At 36.8% G+C, this 21,310-nt stretch overlaps 1 protein-coding gene across 4 annotated transcripts in view; it reads left to right on the forward strand.

The window, feature by feature from the left end:
• The window catches only part of LOC135073176 (LIM domain only protein 3), a 98,628-nt gene that overhangs the window by 70,364 nt on the left and 6,954 nt on the right, over positions 1-21,310 (forward strand). For all 4 annotated transcript variants that reach the window (XM_063967247.1, XM_063967246.1, XM_063967248.1 and 1 more), the window contains 3 exons: positions 13,004-13,162; positions 14,536-14,708; positions 15,410-15,535. In XM_063967247.1, coding sequence (XP_063823317.1) covers positions 13,004-13,162; positions 14,536-14,708; positions 15,410-15,535 — 458 coding nt within the window. The remainder of the gene's footprint in view (positions 1-13,003; positions 13,163-14,535; positions 14,709-15,409; positions 15,536-21,310) is intronic.

A 21,310-nucleotide genomic window follows, 5' to 3' on the forward strand; every position in this document is an offset into this window, starting at 1 on the left:
AAGGGAAATTAGTTCATACTACGAGTAATTAGTCAAAAGTTCAACAGAAAGGAAGTGCTTATAATAAATCAAGCAATTACAAATTTTGTTTTCATATTTCTACACACAAATATTTTTTTTATATCTCCGACATTTGATTGACATCTAATAAGTAAAAATGTCGGTAAACATCAAAAACAATTAGCAGTAATTAAAAAATATTGTTATTATAAACATCATGTAAAATAAGACAGTTTGAAATCGAGGAAATGTACATAAATTAATGTAAGAAATCGGATAAACCTACTTCGTTATTAAATAACAAGATAATGACGAATCGATCATCTGCGTATTTAAATAAATAGCATAAATACAACATTAATCTGTCAAGATATGTAATCTAAATGTTAATCAGTAGAAAACTTGGTTGTGTGGTCTTAATTTCAGAGGGCCTCTGGCTAATAAAAACACTTTAATTGTTTAATGAGATTACGTGTTATCTAAACAAGCCGCTTCTGTGTGGCCGTTGCTCTAAAACTATACACAATTCTTCATTTAAATTAAGATTAATTAATTAAATTAAGAATTAACTAACACCTTTCACGAAATCGGGCACATCAAACAGGCCGGGCCCATTAAAAGTTATCGACCATTAAAAATTAACAAGTTTTAAAACTTAATTTGTGTAATAGCTTATTATGGCCTCCTGTAATATTAACACGTGGAATAATTTAATAAAGCAGACTAGATTAGTTCGTAAAGCAAGCGTAATTAATTTGCCTACGTTCGCTTAGTTGGAGTTTTTAATAAACCTAATTGTCGGATTTAATTACGCAGATAGAGTGTGCATTACTCAAGTAAAAACAACATTTGCTTTGAATAGTCCATTGCTGGAGCTACCCAATTAGAAGGCACCGAGTTATTTTAGGGAATTCAAATTAATTTATTTTCAAAGCGTTGTTTGTTAGCTCAAGTACTATTTTATCACACAGGAAACCAAATTCCTGGTTAGGTTTTGTTTGTAAGTTTAATTATTCTATTTTTAAGCGCATAACTATAACTCGACATGTGGATATTTCACGTCGATACTAATTTAATTCAAACATAAACTATTTACTTTACTGCTACTTAATGTAGCAGGTAGTCGTCAGCTAATCAAGTAGATAAATATACGATCAAGACAATCAAGATGTTCACGAGATTAGGTGTTAGTGAATTAGTTAATTCTGAATGTGTACGTAAATAAGTAAATTGCTTTTTTCATTCAAATATTTCTCTCCTCTAGACTCTACCTTCAAAAATTATCATGCGCAACTATGTTTCAGGAACGGTTATAACATACAAACATTTCCCCCGTTACAATATAGAGCAATAACTTTCCTAATATCATTACATGGTCAATTCGTAATGAAGTCACTTCCCATTAATCACCAATAAATTGGCCCGAGGAAGTTTCACGTGGATCGATCATTAAATAGGCCTAAATTATAATGAAATGTAATGGACGCCGATGGCTGTAAATGAATGAATGTTGAATTGAATGACTCCCCACAAATAAAAGCAATATTCTTATAGCCGCCCCATGGCAAACGTAATTTAATTAATGGTTCGCATAACTCTGATTAAACTATTTTGGTCGGCAGTGAACAATGCGATCGGAGCGAACGTCTTCGAACTCATTTTGAGATCATTCGGCGGAATTGTGCAGCAGAAAGGTGGAGACAATTAAAACAAAAATGTCTAATGAAGAGTTATAAGTAACTATACTCGCATGTAGAGGTTCTCTGTATGTTTTCATCACGTTACATAATTTGTAAATGTAGCTTACTAACTGTACAAGAAACTGATTGATTGGATACATAAGCTTAAAATGATATTACTCACGATTTTAGTTTTAGCTCAGTACAATGAGCTTTCTTTGAAAACTTTATGTTATGTAAAAAATTCTTCAGACTTGTTGTAAAATTGTACCTATTTTCTACAAAATTGTATAACAGGTATGTGACAGTGTGAATTTCCGTGACATTCGTAAACTAACAACATTTTTATGTGAAAGTTCATAATGAATTTCAAAACTCACTCAACTTAATACCGCTTCGCGCTTAACCACTACCGCTCCGCCGATTCTAATAATACGAACACTTCACAGATTGTCTAATACCACAGATAGAAACAATCCCACGAGTGGTAATAAATAAAACATGACCGATACCTCCGATAGCTCGAGCCTAATGTAATAAATGTTTAATAGAAATTAGGTAAAAGTGGCACTCCCAAGGCGGGGAACCCCGGGCGGCGAGCTAGCGGGGGCTGCACAACGTCACAATTGACATACGGCGGGCGCGAATCATTTGTTTAATGGATGAAAAAGATATTGTTTTGGAAATTGAGATAGCATTTATTATTTGGTCCTAAAGAAGTCTCTGTGAGTTATTAGAGGTGATTACGTCACTTGATTTTTGATGAATTAACCTTCTAATTATCCCTTTTGTTCATAAAAATTTAACGTTATTGGTGTGGAACACCGTTATCTAATAAATTCTATGCCACGTAAGTCAAATGTTAATTTCAATGAATAGACTAAACAGTATTTTAATTAAATTATAAGCGTGTAAAATTTTGCGAATAAGGCCGTACCTATATATTTAAAGCTATAGTCGTAATCTCAGACAAAATTTACTATCCTAATGCAGTAACAATAAAATACATCCACGTAAATTAAATTCACACTACTGGAAATAGCATATAAACGTAAGCTAGTAAGCAGTTAATTTAAATTCAGTTATTTACTGTCGCCCCAATCTTAGTATACCGTTCATAATCTTGCGTCTCATAAAAATTAACGACAGACGTTTCGATAAATTGAACAGTGTAATAGAGATATCACAAAAAGTTCCACTTAATTATATCTCGGCTAGCGTCCGGCACACTCGTCCTAGAACAATTTCACTCGATTACATCTGCCAGAAAAACTCGTTCCTCAATAGATTTACACCTCGATTGAATTTTAATCGAGTCAACGAGCGAGTGCACTCCAATAACGGGCTAAGTTAATTATAAAAGGCAATTGATTTAAAAGGAGCGGTGTCGCGGCCGCAGTATGAGTAACAGAAAAAGTTTTCAATTTCACTAAAAGGGACTGGTTTGTGTCTCACAAGTCTCGGCTGGTTATCGGCGTGTAATGTATGAAGTTGCTCGCCCCGGCTTTATTTTATAACTCACTTCACGTAATAGGCCCTGGCTAATTCACTTTTGCCCCTCGTCGTGGGATCCGTTTGCTAATTTCGTTGTGTTCTAATAATAACATCATCCACATTTTCATAATTGTTTTTATTCGGTTTCGTTTTTATGATCATCAATTATAATATTATTATTATGATTTATGATCATTCACTAATGTTATTGTTTTAAAATTTCTTCTTTTAACATTTGATACGATGAGATAAGTAGGTACTAAAACAAATGAAAACAAACTGATGCTCAAATTTCCATATCAGCATGTCTCGTTATATGATCCGATGACTGGTGTGCCTGCTCATAGCACCATGCATTGACTGCGCAGAACATACTGATATGGTTATAAATCCACCCATAAACATGCTTCATAAATTATCACGACAACGATTTGGAACATTTTACAACTGCTATCAAAGAATCTTTACGATCAATAGGGATGTGACTGCATCGCGACTCATAATTAATACGAGACGTTTGTTTTATAATGTAATAAAACATCAGCACAAACGCTATAGGTAACGAGTAACGATGTAACGTTACTGCGCATAACGCTAACACGCATTATATCTTTTAGTAATCATAAAACGCTCTCGATTTTATTACTTCTCGATACAAAGTAGACGTAACTGGTTATGTATCTACCCGCTAATAGAATTAAACATTTAATTTGATGCCGTATCTTGGTCAAAGCAATTAGGAGACAACTTTTAATGAATGTCAATGAATTTCTAAGTAATTACTGCGCTACTACTTTGCTAGTTTTAATTAAATGTCCCATTAGACCGGAAAATATAGAATGGTCTCGGTTATTAACTTCTCATTCAAAACGGAGTGGCCGATTGGAAAGCAATAACATGTAAAGTTACGAGAGCGAGCTGGAAGTTATAAAAGGAGAGTCCAAATTGAGTCGGACATCTCAAACAGATAAAGCTGTATCCGCCCGTTATAAAGCAAACTTTATAGTTTTGTTTTTGGCAGTTTTGACACTGCTTCTATCTACTTATTTGTTCCTTGAGCTGCGTCTAACCGAGGAACTCTTAACTTCCCCGACGCGCATTCCACCTGAGAGTCACTTACTTTGGACGGCGGACTTTGTTTATTATCCGCCACTGCACTCCGTTATTCTATTGTAGGTGGTCAGTTTATTGGCAGTTTTCTCATACGTTTCCTGATAATAAAATTATATTGGATTTGGAAATTCTGGAACAAAAATAAAAGTTTGAGAATTTCTCATATTTGAGGTTGATAGAGGTGTAGAGCGAACGTCACTATGTTTTTATTGGGAAATAATTTTGAATAGCCAATAGACAATGTTTTAGACAACGACGCCGTCCCCTATTCAAATCAGATTTCGATATCAAACGATTATTGCCGACGAAGATGACCTCAATTGTTCTTCCAACAATCAACCGCTTGATTTGAGGTGCCATAAACGTTCTCAGTAGCATTTTACGCGACGGTTCCTCCAGATAAGGCCGGGAGCGCATTGTGCCTCCTTCAGGACGCTCAGACAGGGACACCTGAAAACAATATACACGAAATTGCCACAATAATCGGCCGTGGTGATCAGTGGAACGACTGTCAGACAATGGGGCAGATTACGCGATAGGGGCTTAACTGAACAGCAGCTAACTCGATTACGCGGCCATCCGTGATTGTGTTTCAGCCTATTAATGTTTGAATTTCGTTATATTATTGCGGCGAGTTGGTGCTGGGAGTAATCCAATATGGGTCGGTATTAACGAAATTTTCACGTGCGCCGAGAACGAATGGCGTTCAGAGGCTTACCTGTCGAATATAGTGTACGCTATATTCAACACAATATTAATTTAATTATTATAATGCATTTTTTTTATATTTTTTGTTGATATTAATTAAAAGTTCAGTAGGTAGCTGCTACTAATTCTACTTAAACTAATTTAACAATATCAGTATAAATTTACCGCGGAGGATTATTTCATCTACATCTAATTAGTGTAATGTCCAATTAATTTGGTTATGAGTACGCATTATCTAGGTGCATTATCAGTTAATCACAATTAAATCTGCACTTTAAATGTTAATGCTCTAAATTGGCTAGTGTTAGTTAATGATGCAACTTTTAAGTAATAATTTTAGTATTTTAATATCAATATGTATGAAAAGAAAGTAAAAAATATAGTGTATTTCAGAATAGCGTTTTTTCTAGATCTAATCTAGATAATGCTCCGGCATCTCTTATCGGCAAGACGGATTTTTTCCATATGATTATAACAATTAAAATTTAAACCTAAATATTAAATCACTATGATTCAATATCAAATTTTTTACATGCGAGTATAATCTTTAGGTTAATCAAAATATATTTTTGGAGGATGTATTTCTTTATGAGTTAAGTGATACGTAAGTAAGTTGAAACTATGTATTAGTCTACTACTTGTCTGTAAAGTATACTATGCCTTTGAGCCAGGGTTGTTTTTATTGAAGTTTCAACACATGTTTCAATTCGTCCGATGTGCGTCAGACACCTGACTCGTGGGAAGAATGCTCGCGGGGTGGCTCTCCCCAAGGGCACGGCTAAGGATTGGCAAACGAAAAGTGAAAATCCACTTGAAAAATCTACGTATTTGGTCTTTTGGTTTTTTATTTGGTTGATGATAAGTGAACCTTGCTTTAATACAATTTTTGTAATAATTAGTACATAAAATCATAACTTGAATAAGTGGACGCTGCCTCAAATGGGAATTAAAAATTATTTAGACACAAGTTTAGTCTTAAATGCAATTTTAACTAATGATATAATTACTCTTTAGTGCCACAAAGTTATGCGCTACGAAAAAAAGCTTTGTTATTTCGTTATTTTAGTACAGAAATTATCATATAAATGAGTCCTTAAAAACGATTGTATACAATTGGTGGAGTTGAAGGAGTTAACAATGCCATGAAACTGGAAAAAATCTTAACAAAACAACTATGCGGTGACAACCCTGAGACGACACGAGGGTGCGATGCAAAGCCGCGCCGCACCGAGCCCGCGACCATCGCTAGATTAAAGAACAACTTAAAGGAAAGCAATCTGCTAAATAAGTGCCTCTCACTGAATCGCAGGCACGGGTACTCTACTTACGCCTCATAATAAAATTAAATTGACTAAAAGCGTTCATAACTGATTACACATTTTAAAAACTATAGTATTCATTAATATGAACGTCGTTTAATTTCAAGTTTAATTATTTGAAAGTAACCATTCTAAATAACATTTTTCATTAAAAACATTCGCAAAATACAATAAAATAGCACTAATTAAGTAATTTTTCAATTGAAAATTAAGATGTTAAACATTTTTTTTAAATATTAGTGTATTGTGTTTGTAAAGCACCATTCAATGATCACAGTGGTGTACAAAATAATAAACCTATCAGTCGCGCGAATTTCCGCAGATGTAGAGTCAAGCTTTTGCCTTGGAGCTTCCCGTCCCGATTTTGTTTGTGTATTTTTAATTATGATTTTAGTTTTTAATATTTCACACTAAGGCTGGGTTGCACCATCTTACTTTAACTTTGACAAACGTCAAAAATCTGTCAAACTCCATACAAAAAACACCGGTTATCGTTATAGTTACGGTCAAAGTTGAGTGGTGCAACTCAGCCTAATTGTTTGTTTTTTTAATTAAATTAAATTTTATAAAATTTTTATTAAATGAAAGTTGAAAAAACTCACGTAGAGCAGTATTCAGCGCGATTACAGTGGTGTGAATTATTTAGCCTCTCTTCTCGTTACTTTCCGCGTTTCCGCAGGTGTGGCGATCATTGTCCCGCGCCGTCCCGTCCCGCGCGTCCCGTCCCGCGCATTCTTTAATCTCGCTGATGAATTATGATTAGCGGAGTGCACTCAATCCTATTAGTGTTGTCTGCTCTAAGCGTTACGAAGATTTGCTTCGTTATGATGGAGTTGCCCGGATAATTAGTCAGCTTTATTAGTCAAATGGGATTGCTTTGCTTATATTCTGCGCTGGTTATTATCGGAATCTTTTAATGCACTGCGCGGTTTTAGTGCCAGTTTAAAAAAGCACGTATTAATCCCTTCACACCGCATTACGAGTTAATTATAAAGTTCTATGTTTGAAACGTGGTAGAGTTGAAGTGAAATAAGGTTAATTGAATTTAGTAAAAAGTTAATCGAATTAGCTAACACGGGAACCTTGAGCTCTCGATATTGTTTATTTTTTTGTTTTTGCGTTGCGTTTAATTATAAAGCGGTCGTGAATAGCAAAAAATTGGCTCGCGCTGTAATTAGTGTAAAAAAGAATGTTCCAGACTGCACTAAACCGTATTTGGCCATCTCCATTCCCAAACTAGTGTACCGCCGGGAATTATTCGTACAACTAATTTACCTTAATAAACTTACCTCAACCGAAATGCATTCGGAACGTGCATTAAAATTTTCCGACTGTCCGACAAAAACCTTTATGGGCGTACAGCCACGTAATAGCTCGCCGCGGGACCACAAACTCCGATTACCCAAACACAGAGCACCCGAAACAGCGTTGTGAAATTTTAACGTGTAATTGATTATGAAGTTGGTCTTAATGGGCGAAAATAGTTTCTAATTTGGGCGCTGGCAGCACTGAATTGTCCTCGGTCTGGATGGATTAATCGTTAATGCTTCGATGGCGATTCCCGCGTGAGTTCCTTACGTCGTCTGCAAGTGCATCTTGATTGATATTAATTCGGTTTGTCGTCCTTAGCTCTTAGGAAATAATTTAAGACTCAGTTATCAGCTGTAATACAGTTCCATTTATACAAGGAACTGATTCGAACATAATCTTGATTGAAAATTATTATGCTAGTGTTATAAAGTTCACGTAAGTTCTATTCCAGCTACATAAAATCGTGTGTCCCTTGATATAAGTAGAAGGTATCCATCTTTCCAAAAATTTTACAGGATTTTCAATACTGAAATACTTTTTTATGTTTCTAACTTTTTTCTTATAAGAATAGACAAAGTTATTATTAGAATAGGAAAGACTTACTTACATCGTAATGTATCTACTAGAAGAATATCTCGGTGCCAGAATTTATGTCTAAATCATATTTTTACGAAATGACCTCAAGTAAGAGTTAAAATCGCAGCCAAATACAGTAAAATGAGCGGCAAAAAGTAAAAGAGCCCGGAGTCAATAGTACGGCACCGCACGTTCGCACTTTTAGCGCGACTTTTTTTCTAAATGGCCGCCCTTGCGGCCGCGGCTCGGTCACGAGCGGAGCGAATAATGGTCAGTCGACCGGTCAGGATTAGAGAACAAAGAATTGGACTGTTCATTTGTAGTAAACGTTTCCGGTGATTTGTTGATAGCGGAACGATTCCCGTTTCTCGATTAAATAGAAGACTTGGAAGCTCTAAATGTTTTACTGCAAATTATTCAATTAATAGGTTGACTTATCAAACAAGAGGACTTTAAAGTTGATGGTCACTCTCATAGCTTAGAAAAAAAGAAAAATCTTAATTTTTTACAATGAGATTTTGTGATTCACTGAAAAAGCTCGTAAATCAATAAATTTGACTCGGAGTTAATTCGTATCGATTTATCATGAAACAAGGTTTTAAGAAATTGGTAATTTTTGTCAATAAGAGACATAACAAGCTTTTTATCTCGGGAAATACCTCTGTGAAAAGTTTCTGAACAAAACCTAAATCCGCTCTCACTCACACCTCACTCGCAACGAACCTTCGTGAATAATTACCGATCGGTGACAGCGACACGCCACGCCACTCGGCAAACAGCCGTGGCCAATGCAGCCGAGATTAGACGCCGAGCAAAAAAGATCACGCCTCCCATTAACGTTGACCTCAGATCATAGAAAGAGAATAGATATGAAGTCGCGCGTAACTACAACGAGAACCAGTGTCCCCACATTTCCCCCACCACAGCTCCCACACACACATTCAACTGTGTAAAAACAAAGCGACTGAGAGTCTACGACAACATGTGCAACCGGCTTAAAAGTGCTGTGATTGGCCAGAAGGCGTGCCTTATGGCCAATCAATGGCCGCGTGACGTAACGCACACTTTGAAAAAAGCAATTAGAGAGAAGAAAGATAAAATGGAGTCGATAAGATATCGATACTTTAAATCCTGGGGGCAAGGCTCGAAATTGGTTTAAAAAATGCTTGTATGAAAACCTTTTTATTATTATACGTTATTATTATGTTCTTTAACGATTTTTGCATAAAGGAGTCAGTTCCATTTTGTATGGACGAAAAACTCAGAATCAATTATTGGGATAAATGAAGTTACCTTATATTAATTTACCCCAACCAAAGCTCAATGTCGTTATCGATGGAGTATAGAAGTTATAGACTGACAAAGTTTGTATGAAAAGTCATGGGTTAAGTAGGTACTTGCGATTTTTACCAGTATTTACAATATTGGTAATATATTATTATTTACTTTAATAATAATAACAGGATCACTGTAATTATTATTAACTACTATCGCGCATTAACTTTTTAATTATGGCGAAATTCGTACCGCCTATGTTTATCAAAAATAATGCCTATATTAGGCTTTCAACTAGCTCTTATAGTAATTACATAGTTGACAGTTACTAATCCCTTCTACTATTGTTATTGTTTTTGTAAAAACTTAAAAATCGCAAGCAACTCATGATTTTTTCATTCAAAATTAGAAAATAGATAAAAATAATTTACTTCTATTTATCGATAATAGGAAACCGTATTAGAACACGAGCCCTGCACTATGTTACGACCGGTACATGCGGCCGTACTGTGTATTTTCACGCTTCAGTGGATATCGGAAGAAATAAAATACATTGCGCAGTAGTTACGCATGACATAAAGTGGTTGCTCACTAAATCGTCAATGTACAACGTGTTTGAATTTTTATCACCACTAATTTCGATATCGCAGTAAATGTCACGGCACTGAATTCGTTCGTAAAAATGTTTAGTTTTTTTTATTTATAAGCAAAATACCAATGGATTTGCAATACTTACATGTGGTAAATGACTTCATTGTTCCTGTAGTTCTTCGTTTCACTTATGTTATTGCACGTTACGACGCATTATCCAACAATATCGGAGAACATTTCCTCAGTACGACTGAATCGCGACTAACCTGGCGTCGCGGGCGATGTTCGTTTCTGGGCATATCGCGGAGACACGCGCCACGCCCCCGTTTCACATCTATTCCCTTCTATGATCTGAGACGTTGACTTTCCAAATGTCAATACGCACGAATTAGGCCTCGACAGACGGACCAAATAAAACTATGCGACAGTCATTTCGTCTGTTATTCGGCGGTAAGAGGATTACTTTGACACGTTGGAATATAAAGACTGCGTTAGCAGCACTCATTCATGGTTAGCGTATTTTTCTTGAAAGGTAAAATGACTTTTCCTCTATATTTCGGAACTATACTAATTTTAAATTAAACGCTATTAAAAATATACTATTTTCAGCATGCGCTTGAACATTTACAGCGTTACATCATTTTCGTTATGTTTTAAAAATCATTTTTTTAAACCTAACAAACAGGCTGATTTGCACCACCTTATTTTAACCATAACAATAACAGGTGCTTTTTGTATGGAGTTTGACAGATTTTTGACGTGCAACTCAGCCTTACACAACCTAAAACTTAAACAATGTAGTTGAATGGGCAATACTTATTACAAATTTAATAAACGTGTTTGAATAAAAATAGCATAGGGAATGCGTCAAATTAGTGGTTTCACTAGCCAAAGCCGGAGCGAGAATAAATTGGTCAATTATAATTATACCGAAACGGCACACTTACGTTCTGTGTTCAATTAGACACGAGTATGTGCACTAATTAAATGCCCCAAATGTTTGCAGGCTCTGGAATGGCTGATATTCAAATAGTTACCTACTATTTCCAATTGTGTTTCGTATGAAATATAATTACACAAAGGTTGGCTCGGCTATGATTTATTATCACTCATTAAAGTATTATTACCGCTAATTAGCAGTTGGGTGCACGCGTCGCAGTGAAATATGAGCTCCGGTGTGTATGCACTTTGTTTTTGTAGAGCGAAAAATAAGCGCCGGTTTAACTCTTTCGCCCTTCGCTATATTTACTCCCTGGAACTAATTACAACATTAATTGATTGTTGCCAATTAGGCTTTGCTTTGAGTGCTATTAAATAAATAAATAATTAAATTTTTTTGCTCTTAACAAGTCAAGAGCTCGATTTAAAATAAAATAAACAGTGTTGATGAGGATATGAATTGTAGAACTGTAATAATTTTATATTGAAAATGCTAAGACTTATTTGGCAACCTTTACTTTTCATAGTGATTGAAACTATGAAAGACGTAAATTGAGTAGATCATCATTTGAGTTAAGTAACTAGCTTTTTAATAAACTCTTTCATTATGATAGAGACTTGCGTAAACTTGAACATTATTTGTAACCTCTTTAGGCCTGTTTAACCGTAAGATTATCCTTGGGTTTAAACCCGAGTGCATTTGATTACATCCGCTGTAAACAAACAGTGGCACGGTTCCGTGAAGTGCATGGTTCCGTCCAATATCCGCCGCCATTATTCTGACTCACGCTCAAAACACACAAAAATCAAACCGAGCATTCGTCACGCGGCGAACAATGGCGATCATTGTTCTAACTAGTCATAAAACTTTCTATTCTACAGATTAGGATTGGTTTAAAAGTGTCACAAATGGGAAACTTTTAGCTATTAGTTAATATAGAAGATTATTTTCATACTTCTATTGAGAAATTGTAGTTATCACGTTTCATATTAAAACACCTAAGCTTTATTTGGTTATGTTAAGATTTATGACTTCCCTTCATAAACCATTCCTATTGCGTATACCGACCTTACTAAATTACTTAATTATGTTTGTTGATTATAAGGTTACTTCAACTAAACATGGTAACATAAAAAAGTTGTTAAACTAAAGTGACTTGTTTGATAAAATGATAGGCGTGCAGAGGGCGCCTCGATTGCTGAAATTAATTGAAAATGTTCGCATTTAAAATATTAATTAACCGTGACGACAGCGCTCCGTGCTTGACTTTATTGCTTACTGTCGTTTTTTCAGCGACACGATCTCAATTACAAACTTTTTTCTTTGCATTCGATATTTAAGGCACATAATTTGCTATAGTTCGGAAAGCGACTCGTGTTTCACGTTCTCATTAATCGGTTGAGTAGTTGTGCTAATTTTTTCGAGTAATATTACAGCCGATAAATTTCATGGTACTGGATTTTATGCCGTAACATAATACGGCCTATGAATTGTCGCAGTGTTCCCGGTCGGTTGCTGTAACTTATGGATATTTTGCTGATTGGTCTTGCCACATTAAAGAATGTTTTTCGTTGCGTATTGGCCAATGATCTTGCTAATTGGATTAAAGTAGTCCATGGCTAAGTTATACTTAGTATTGAAAAGGTTATGCTTGACTGAGTACACTGTAGGTTTTACTGGCTACTGTAGATCCTTTTTTTCCTTTCAACATGTTCATTTTTAGGATGTAAGCGCGCTCTCTCAGCCGTGTGGCCTCAGAGTAAAATAGGATCCTCCACACTCTTCCTGCACGACTAAATATAAAGGTGACTAAGGCATATTCGAAAATTAGGCCTCACAAACACGTCTAGCCAGCGTGAGGAGTATAGGCCAACTTCTTTATTTTCCTCTAGTACCCACTTAAATAAGAAAGGATCTTGCTCCTGTAAATCTTGGATATTGATGATGAGATTAATTCCTCGGAACATATTAATTCAAATATCTTTCCTTTGTTACAGTGCGAGAGGCGAACGCCGCAGCAAGGAAGCGGCGGTAGCCCCGGGCTAGGCTCACACATGCTGGCCATGGACGTGACGAAGGAGGCGCGCGCGTCGCCGCTACCGGCGTCTGCGCAGCAGCCAGCTTCGGCTTCTGGACAGCAGCCCCCGCAGCCTCAGGTAAACGACTAAACAGGTTTCTGTCTCACAACTCACAATACTATAGCCAAGTAGTTAGCTATTTAATATGCAAAGAGTCCTAGGTTTCTCTCGCACATGCTGGCCATGGACGTGACTAAGGATTCGCGCGCGTCGCCGCTACCGGCGTCCGCGCAGCAGCCCCCGCAGCCTCAGGTGAGACACTAATAGAAAAAAACTAAATGGGTTTCTGTCTCATAACAATATAGCCAAGTAGTAGGCTATTGAATAGGCAAAAAGACCTAGGTCTCTCTCGCACATGCTGGCCATGGACGTGACGAAGGAGGTGCGCTTCGCCGCTACCGGCGTCCGCGCAGCACCAGCTTCGGCTTCTGGACAGCAGCCACCGCAGCCTCAGGTGAGACACTAATAGAAAAAAAACTAAATGGGTTTCTGTCTCATGACACTAGAGCCAAATAGTAGGCTATTGAATAGGCAAAGAGACCTAGGTCTCTCTCGCACATGCTGGCCATGGACGTGACGAAGGAGCTCGCCTCGACTTCGGGACAGCAGCTCCCGCAGCCTCAGGTGAGACACTAATAGAAAAAAACTAAATGGGTTTCTGTCTCACAACACTATAGCCAAGTAGTAGGCTATTGAATAGGCCAAGAGACCTAGGTCTCTCTCGAACATGCTAGCCATGGAAGTGACGAAGGAGGCGCGCGCGTCGCCGCTACCGGCGTCTGCGCAGCAGCCAGCTTCGGCTTCTGGACAGCAGCCCCAGCAGCCTCAGGTAAACGACTAAACAGGTTTCTGTCTCACAACTCACAATACTATAGCCAAGTAGTTAGCTATTGAATAGGCAAAGAGACCTAGGCCGCTCTCGAACATGCTAGCCATGGACGTGACGAAGGAGGCACGCGCGTCGCCGCTATCAGCGTCTGCGCAGCATCTAGCTTCGGCTTCAGGGCAGCAGCCCCCGCAGCCTCAGATGAGGCACTAATAATCTAGCAACAGCAGACAATATTAAACGACCTCTAAGAGACCTCCTGGTCTTGTTCCTGGTGTCATAGGTAATCTAAGAGACGTATTTGTCTCGCTCCTGGTGTCATCATACAAGTAGTTACTAGGCTGTTAGAAGTACCGAAAGACCTCCAGTGCTGGACAAAGGCAAAGCCCAAGGATTTCCACAACGACCGATCCTCATAATATTATGTTAACACAAATCACGTTAAGTTATCTTATACCGTACGTTCAGAGTACATCAGAGATGGTACCACTCCTCTCACTGATAAGAGGCGACTAAGGGACACATATGCGAAGGATTCCTCAATCAAATTCTCTTTTTGTCTCTGGTAAATTTAAGATAGGTAGATACATTTTGATCACTCTTTAACTCTTCCATTGTCCTGCAGATCTGCGCCGGCTGCAGCAAGGTGATCACCGAGCGGTACCTCCTGAAGGCATTGGACCAGCTCTGGCACGAGGACTGCCTCAAATGCGGCTGCTGCGACTGCCGGCTTGGGGAGGTCGGGCACACCCTGTACACCCGCGCCAACCTGATCCTGTGCAAGCGGGACTATCTACGGTTAGTGTGCTTTTTTACATTTTTTTATTGTTATTCCTTTATTCATCTTACTTTCTTATTTTTAATTTTTTCTTTTTACAATGTAATTATTATCAAAAAAATAAAAATACATTATAAAAACAAAAATCTTAAAAATAGTTAACCCGCTGGCAGCGGAGCAGGGCCCATTTATTGTTATTATTATTATCTAGTTGGTTTTTGTCAACACTCTTTATTATCCCAAAGTAGGTAGAGTTAATGTTAAAAGTTAGACTGAGACGTGTCATGTGTAAAAGCCCTATTTATAGGCAACTTACTAAGAACTAATTAATGTTAATATGATCCTTTTTATGAATTTATAACGCAAGCTTTCAGTTTTCAAAAGCTCTAAAAGAAATTTCCAGGTTCGTTTGAAGATTCATTCAATTTGTAACAACAATGTTTTGCATAAAAAGTAGCTTAGATTTTCGCTAGTAAATTATAATATTTGCTACCCAGAATTTGAATACTGGACGTGTCGCTCTATAACAGCACTGATTTAGTACACCGACAATACCGACATACAGTAAAGTTATAAAGTTGAAATTACTTATTTACTTCTTTTGTTTGGGACTGTAGAGATATTTAAACCTTACGAAACCTGCTCTAGTAAACTTAACCTTTTCAGGATTACACTTTTTGTCACTTGAAATGGAAATTTTCTTCAATGCCGTTGTTTTTAGGTTGTTCGGCAACACCGGCTACTGCGCGGCCTGCAACAAGGTGATCCCCGCGTTCGAGATGGTGATGCGTGCGCGCAGCAACGTCTACCATCTGGAGTGCTTTGCGTGCCAGCAGTGCAACCATCGGTGAGTGATGAGTCTTACTCTTATGTCCATTTTCATTATCCGATTGCCTAAAATAGTGAAAGAAGCGGTATCACTCCATTCTTTCAAATTATAATTAAAAAAGCGGTTGATCGAGCAGGCGTTCTATAAAATTGACGAACTGTTTGGAATTTAATTATTATTGACACTGTTACTACGTAGTAGGTACTTATTATTATTCTGTGCTGTTTCCCACAATTTATTTTGACATTTAATTGACAATAATTCTATTTGTATTATTAATTTATTTGGACACTAGCGGCCGCCCGCGACTTCGTACGCGTGGATCCCGTTTTACCCCCTTCATCTATCTTACGCGGTTTAGATTTTTTCATACAAATGTTTTTTCCCGCTAACTCCCGTTCCCGTTGGAATTTCGCAATATCCTGTTGTAACTAAGCTTTAAGTTTACTAAGGGACCTGCATGCCAAATTTCAAGCGTCTAACTTAAGCGGTTTAGATTTTTCATACAAAAGGATTTTCCCGGTAATTCCTGTTCCTGTGGGAATTTCGGGAATTCCTTTCTAAGTGCACCTCTACGGTACCTAAGCTACGTCCCTTATAAATTTCAAGTGCCTACGTTTAGCCGTTTAGGCTGTGCGTGGGTATGTCAGTGAGTCAGTCATACAAAAGGAATTTCCCGCTAATTCCAGTTCCCGTGGGAATTTTGCAATATCCTGTTGTAACTAAGCTTTAAGTTTACTAAGGTACCTGCATGCCAAATTTTAAGCGTCTAACTTACACGGTTTAGATTTTTTCACACAAATGTTTTTTCCCGCTAACTCCCGTTCCCGTGAGAATTTTGCAATATCCTGTTGTAACTAAGCTTTAAATTTACTAAGGTACCTGCATGCCAAATTTTAAGCGTCTATCTTACGTGGCTTAGATTTTTTCATACAAATGTTTTTTCTCGCTAATTCCCGTTCCCGTAAGAATTTTACAATACCCTGTTATAACTAAGCTTTAAGTTTACTAAGGTACCTGCTTGCCAAATTTCAAGCGTCTAACTTAAGCGGTTTAGATTTTTCATACAAAAGGATTTTCCCGCTAATGCCCGTTCCCGTGGGAATTCCTAAGTATCCTATAACCTGCCCAGGAGTATGAAGAATAATTGTACCAAGTTTCGTTAAAATCCGTCGAGTAGTTTTTGTTTCTATAAGGAACATACAGGCAGACAGACAGACAGACAGACAAAAATTTTACTGATTGCATTTTTGGCATCAGTATCGATCACTAATCACCCCCTGATAGTTATTTTGAAAATATATTTCATGTACAGAATTGACCTCTCTACAGATTTATTATAAGTATAGAATAGATGATGTGTATCCCATCAAAAACAATACTTGTCAAAAAAACCAAGTCTCGCAACTCAGTTGTTCTACGGTAAAAAGTTGTGAGATCCATGTAATACCAAGTCCAGGCCAGGAAATCTTTAACGTTTTACATAAATTATTGACTTGGCCATCGCACTAAATAATTTAATTTACACGTGTTTTCATGCGATGGCCAAGTCAATATATTTATGTAAAACGTTAAAGATTTCCTGGCCTGGACTTGGTATTACATGGATCTCACAACTTTTTACCGTAGAACAACTGAGTTGCGAGACTTGGTTTTTTTGACAAGTATTGTTTTTGATGGGATCTCATTTCTTTTTGTATTTTGTAGACAGCAGTTACGTATCTAGAAAACTGGACCGAAATTGAAAAATTTTACTCGACTTGGCGGTTGCACTACCGTGCCCCCAAATCTCATTTCTTTTTATATTTTGTAGACAGCAGTTATGTATCTAGAAAACTGGACCGAAATTGAAAAATTTTACTCGACTTGGCGGTTGCACTACCGTGCCCCCAAATATTTTAGTTTTTCCTTGATTCATACACCAAACACTACTTATATTCCAAATTTGAAGCTTCTAGGTCTGCTAGAAGTGCCTTAGAGTTTTGATGATCGGTGAGTCAGTGAGTCAGTGAGTCAGTCAGTGAGTGACAAAATTAAGTAACTTTGACCCGTTATAATTCTTAAACTACTGGTTCAAATTGAATGAAATTTTAAATATACCGTGTCTTTACAATGCCTGCATAGCTAATGAAAATTCAGCCTTCTAGTTTTATCCACAACGAAGTTACAGGCGGTCGAAAATGGCCTGAATTGCTTCGAGAAAAGGATGGTACGGCCGTGCCGCTTTTTTGCTCGACTTGGTGGGGGCACTGCCGTGCCCCCAGATTTCTTTCTTATTAATACTGCAATAAATTGTTTATTATTAATAAGAAAATATATTGAAAATTTGACATGTAATGAACATTATGAATAAATTTCTTATTCTTATTCTTATTCATCATCATTCCCTAATTTTTAAGTGACCCCTATGGTAAAACATAACAGGAATTTTGTTTTCTAAGTGGTCACTTAATAATTTGGGATTGATGGTGAAAACGGGCATTATATAGTCACATAATCATTTTTTTATTTGATTTCAATTCAGTTTCACACAGAATGACTAGGCTTATCAGTCTTCCCATGGATATCGTCTGACCAAAGTGCAATAAATTAAATAAATAAATAAATCTTTATTAATTTCTTCACAAGTAAGTATTCAATTACATGTACATAACAATATAACGCATTTTTAAACAATATTACTTATTGTGAAGACTGATGCTTGATATGGGTTGAGATAACCTGTAATACAAGACACCAGGTCTCCACCTCTTAAACCGAAAATAACGCAATAGAAAGAATGGTTCTAAACTAAAATAACATGGCAATGCAAGAATTAATATAGGTTTTTTTTCTTACTAATTATGTTGAAAAAAAAACATAACAAATTTAAACGTGTGGTGTGTGGTGAGTGAGAGTTGTGTGGTGGGTGGTGTGAGGTGTAAGGTGTAACGTGTGTGATAGTGTGGGAGTGTAGAAGTTTCTTGCTTTGTTCGTATTCTTATAGAGTAACATAAGTTACTTAAATTGGAGAGAGTCGTCCTCCTGCAGTGGATACTAAATGACCTGATGATGATGACACTAGATTTTAGTCACCGCATCTGTGGAGGTGCCTAGTTAGGCAAAGAAAAAACATTTTTTATTTGATGCTATTGTTGTACGCTCAAAACTGAGGGAGTGCTAGTTGTGTATAAACAATAATGACGATTACTTTACTAGAAAAGTTGTGTAGGTATTATAAGTTGACATTAATGTTTGTAGGATATAGGTAAGTGAGAGGTAATCTCTGAAATGTTGATCAAATTCTGATTCATTTCCACGCTACTTTAGCAAGACTCATTCCGGAAATACGCAATTCACGAGAAATACGCAGTAATATTTACGTACTAAACCTTAAAAAGGCCTGATAAATCGATATAGGTGTAGACTTATTTAATCAGTAGATGTAATTCTGATAGTTATCTAATGTTAATCATTGATGACATTTAATTTAGGAAGTCATCATTGTGTAACATTTTGGCGTACATACTCGTACATCTTATCTAATCCATTGAATTGTGAGTCACAGCAACTAGCAACATAGTATATTTTAGTTCTCAATGAATCATTCATAAATCAATTCATTCAGCTTTGGCCCGATGTATATTTGTGGTTCTATTGTTATGTGAACAGTAGCAGTGTTATGGCAGCGAATTAAAATATTAATCTAATTTTGTGACATCATTTATAACAGTTTCTTATGAATAATGAAGTCATTTTGGTATTTTTAACGCATCAACTCATTCATTTTCCTTTAATGTAGTCGATGCATTAAATACCATAGATAGAGTATTTTATATTCTAACGATTCTGAAGAATCATGTGGCAAAAGTAAGAACTAATAACCCAGTATTGATAGTAGCACCACAGGTAGCAGCACCCTCCTGTAAATATCATAATTATACAGGGTGTCCCTTTCTTGTTCGATGCGTCTTAGACTCAGCTACCTCCAGTGTCAATGTGACGTGCAAATTTTGGGACACCCTGTATGGTTGTTAGACGAGCCAAAAATTGGAATCTATCAATGTCATAGCTGGGACGGTTCAGTGTTGTACGAGTATACTGTGTCTGAACTGTTTTGATATATGTGAAGTAATAAAATCCTGTATGCGAGGATTTAATCTCGACATTATTTTCACCAGTAATCTCATACGTCAAACGTGGTTGCGCCTCTGGAAACGAAACCGGGCCCGCGTATATTGAATACAATCCAACAGGGGACTCTATCCGAAAGAGCAAGACACAACATACAAAATTCACCAAATGAAAAAAGGACAGACGATTCGTGTAGCAAGAATTTGTATTGTTTATTCATCTCACGGACGACAAACAAAGAGTGCGATTAAATTTTCCGCTACATAATAAAGGCACACGTAAGGAAGAAAGGTATTAGAATTTAAAATGCTCTTAGCAGTTCAGATTAAGGTTTATACCCTTTTTGCTTTAACTTCACGCGCGATAAATTTTTGATTAGGTCATGAATCATTTTGATTGTTTAACTTGGATGAATTTAGACTTATCGATAGCTAATTTGGTTAAAAAGATAATGTTAAATAACTGGTAAAAAGACAAAGGGTTACCTGGAAGAGAATGCCATATGGTGTGAGGTTCGCTTTCACCGTAATACATATAAGTTACTTCAATATTGTGTGCAATGAAGTTTTAAATAAAAGCACACGAAGGCTTGACTATGTATTTGGTATAATTTCCTATTTTGCAACAATTATTACGATATCTAAAAAGTAAAATCGATAAAAAGTCCACTATACATATTAAAATGTGAAACTATAGTTTACGAATATTTTTAGTCACTTTTTTATTCAATCTTCTTTTATTGAACTTAAAAAATCTGCCTTTCTTTATTTATTTCTTTATCTTCGTTTAATCAGGTCCGTACAATATAAAACGTCCGGACCAGTCCCCGTTTCCATAATTTTGGAACGGATTGATTACTATTTTATTCAATCCAATTGTAGAGTGCAGGGCAATTGTCACCGAATCACACGTGCGGCCTTATTCTGTAGAATCGGAAATGTCGGACTCGGCAGGTGTGACACAAAAGTGAATTTTCGCTGTAAGAATCATTTTTGTTTATTTCATTGTCAGGATCTTGTTCCTGAAATTTGGGTTGTATGGATTAAAAATTGAATGAATTAAACATTTTATATAGCAGCACATATCAAAAAGGATTGGTATTAGATTAGTTGATGATCATAAAACCAATTAGCTGCTTCGTAATATCAATAATGATCAAGAAAGTAAACGACGCTAATTTATAGCTCTATCATGTAGAAAACTGTGTTAATTGATTGTCATTTGATATAATATGATTTTTCATTTGTCTAAAAAACTCTAACTTCCATTTTTAGTGCATTTCGTGAATTGATGTCGCTCTAATCATCACTTATCATCAGGTGAGATGCAGGCCAAGAGCTTCTCCGTTTTCTCTACCAAGTTCGTAGCAATCTCCTTCCATAAACGGTTGATTTTTTTTGACCTACATGCTGTTATTATAAGTTGCAATAAAGGTGATCATCAGTCAAGGCGTTCGTTCAGAATAGGCCGGTTCCCACGCGAGGACAATCTTCCAACCTGCGTCCGCTTAAATAATAAAGAGGCGCGAAGATTGGCGCGCGCCGGATGGTTTATACACCAGGCGAAAGGTCCTGGCCCGCGACGCTCAATTATATATTCATTCGACGACCCCTCCGATCCAGATTCAACTGTTGAGTAAACGCTTTAGACACTGCTTCTCTTGTTACAGCAATTGTTTGA

Source organism: Ostrinia nubilalis, chromosome 7 (assembly GCF_963855985.1).
Source record: "Ostrinia nubilalis chromosome 7, ilOstNubi1.1, whole genome shotgun sequence".
Lineage (NCBI taxonomy): Eukaryota > Metazoa > Arthropoda > Insecta > Lepidoptera > Crambidae > Ostrinia > Ostrinia nubilalis.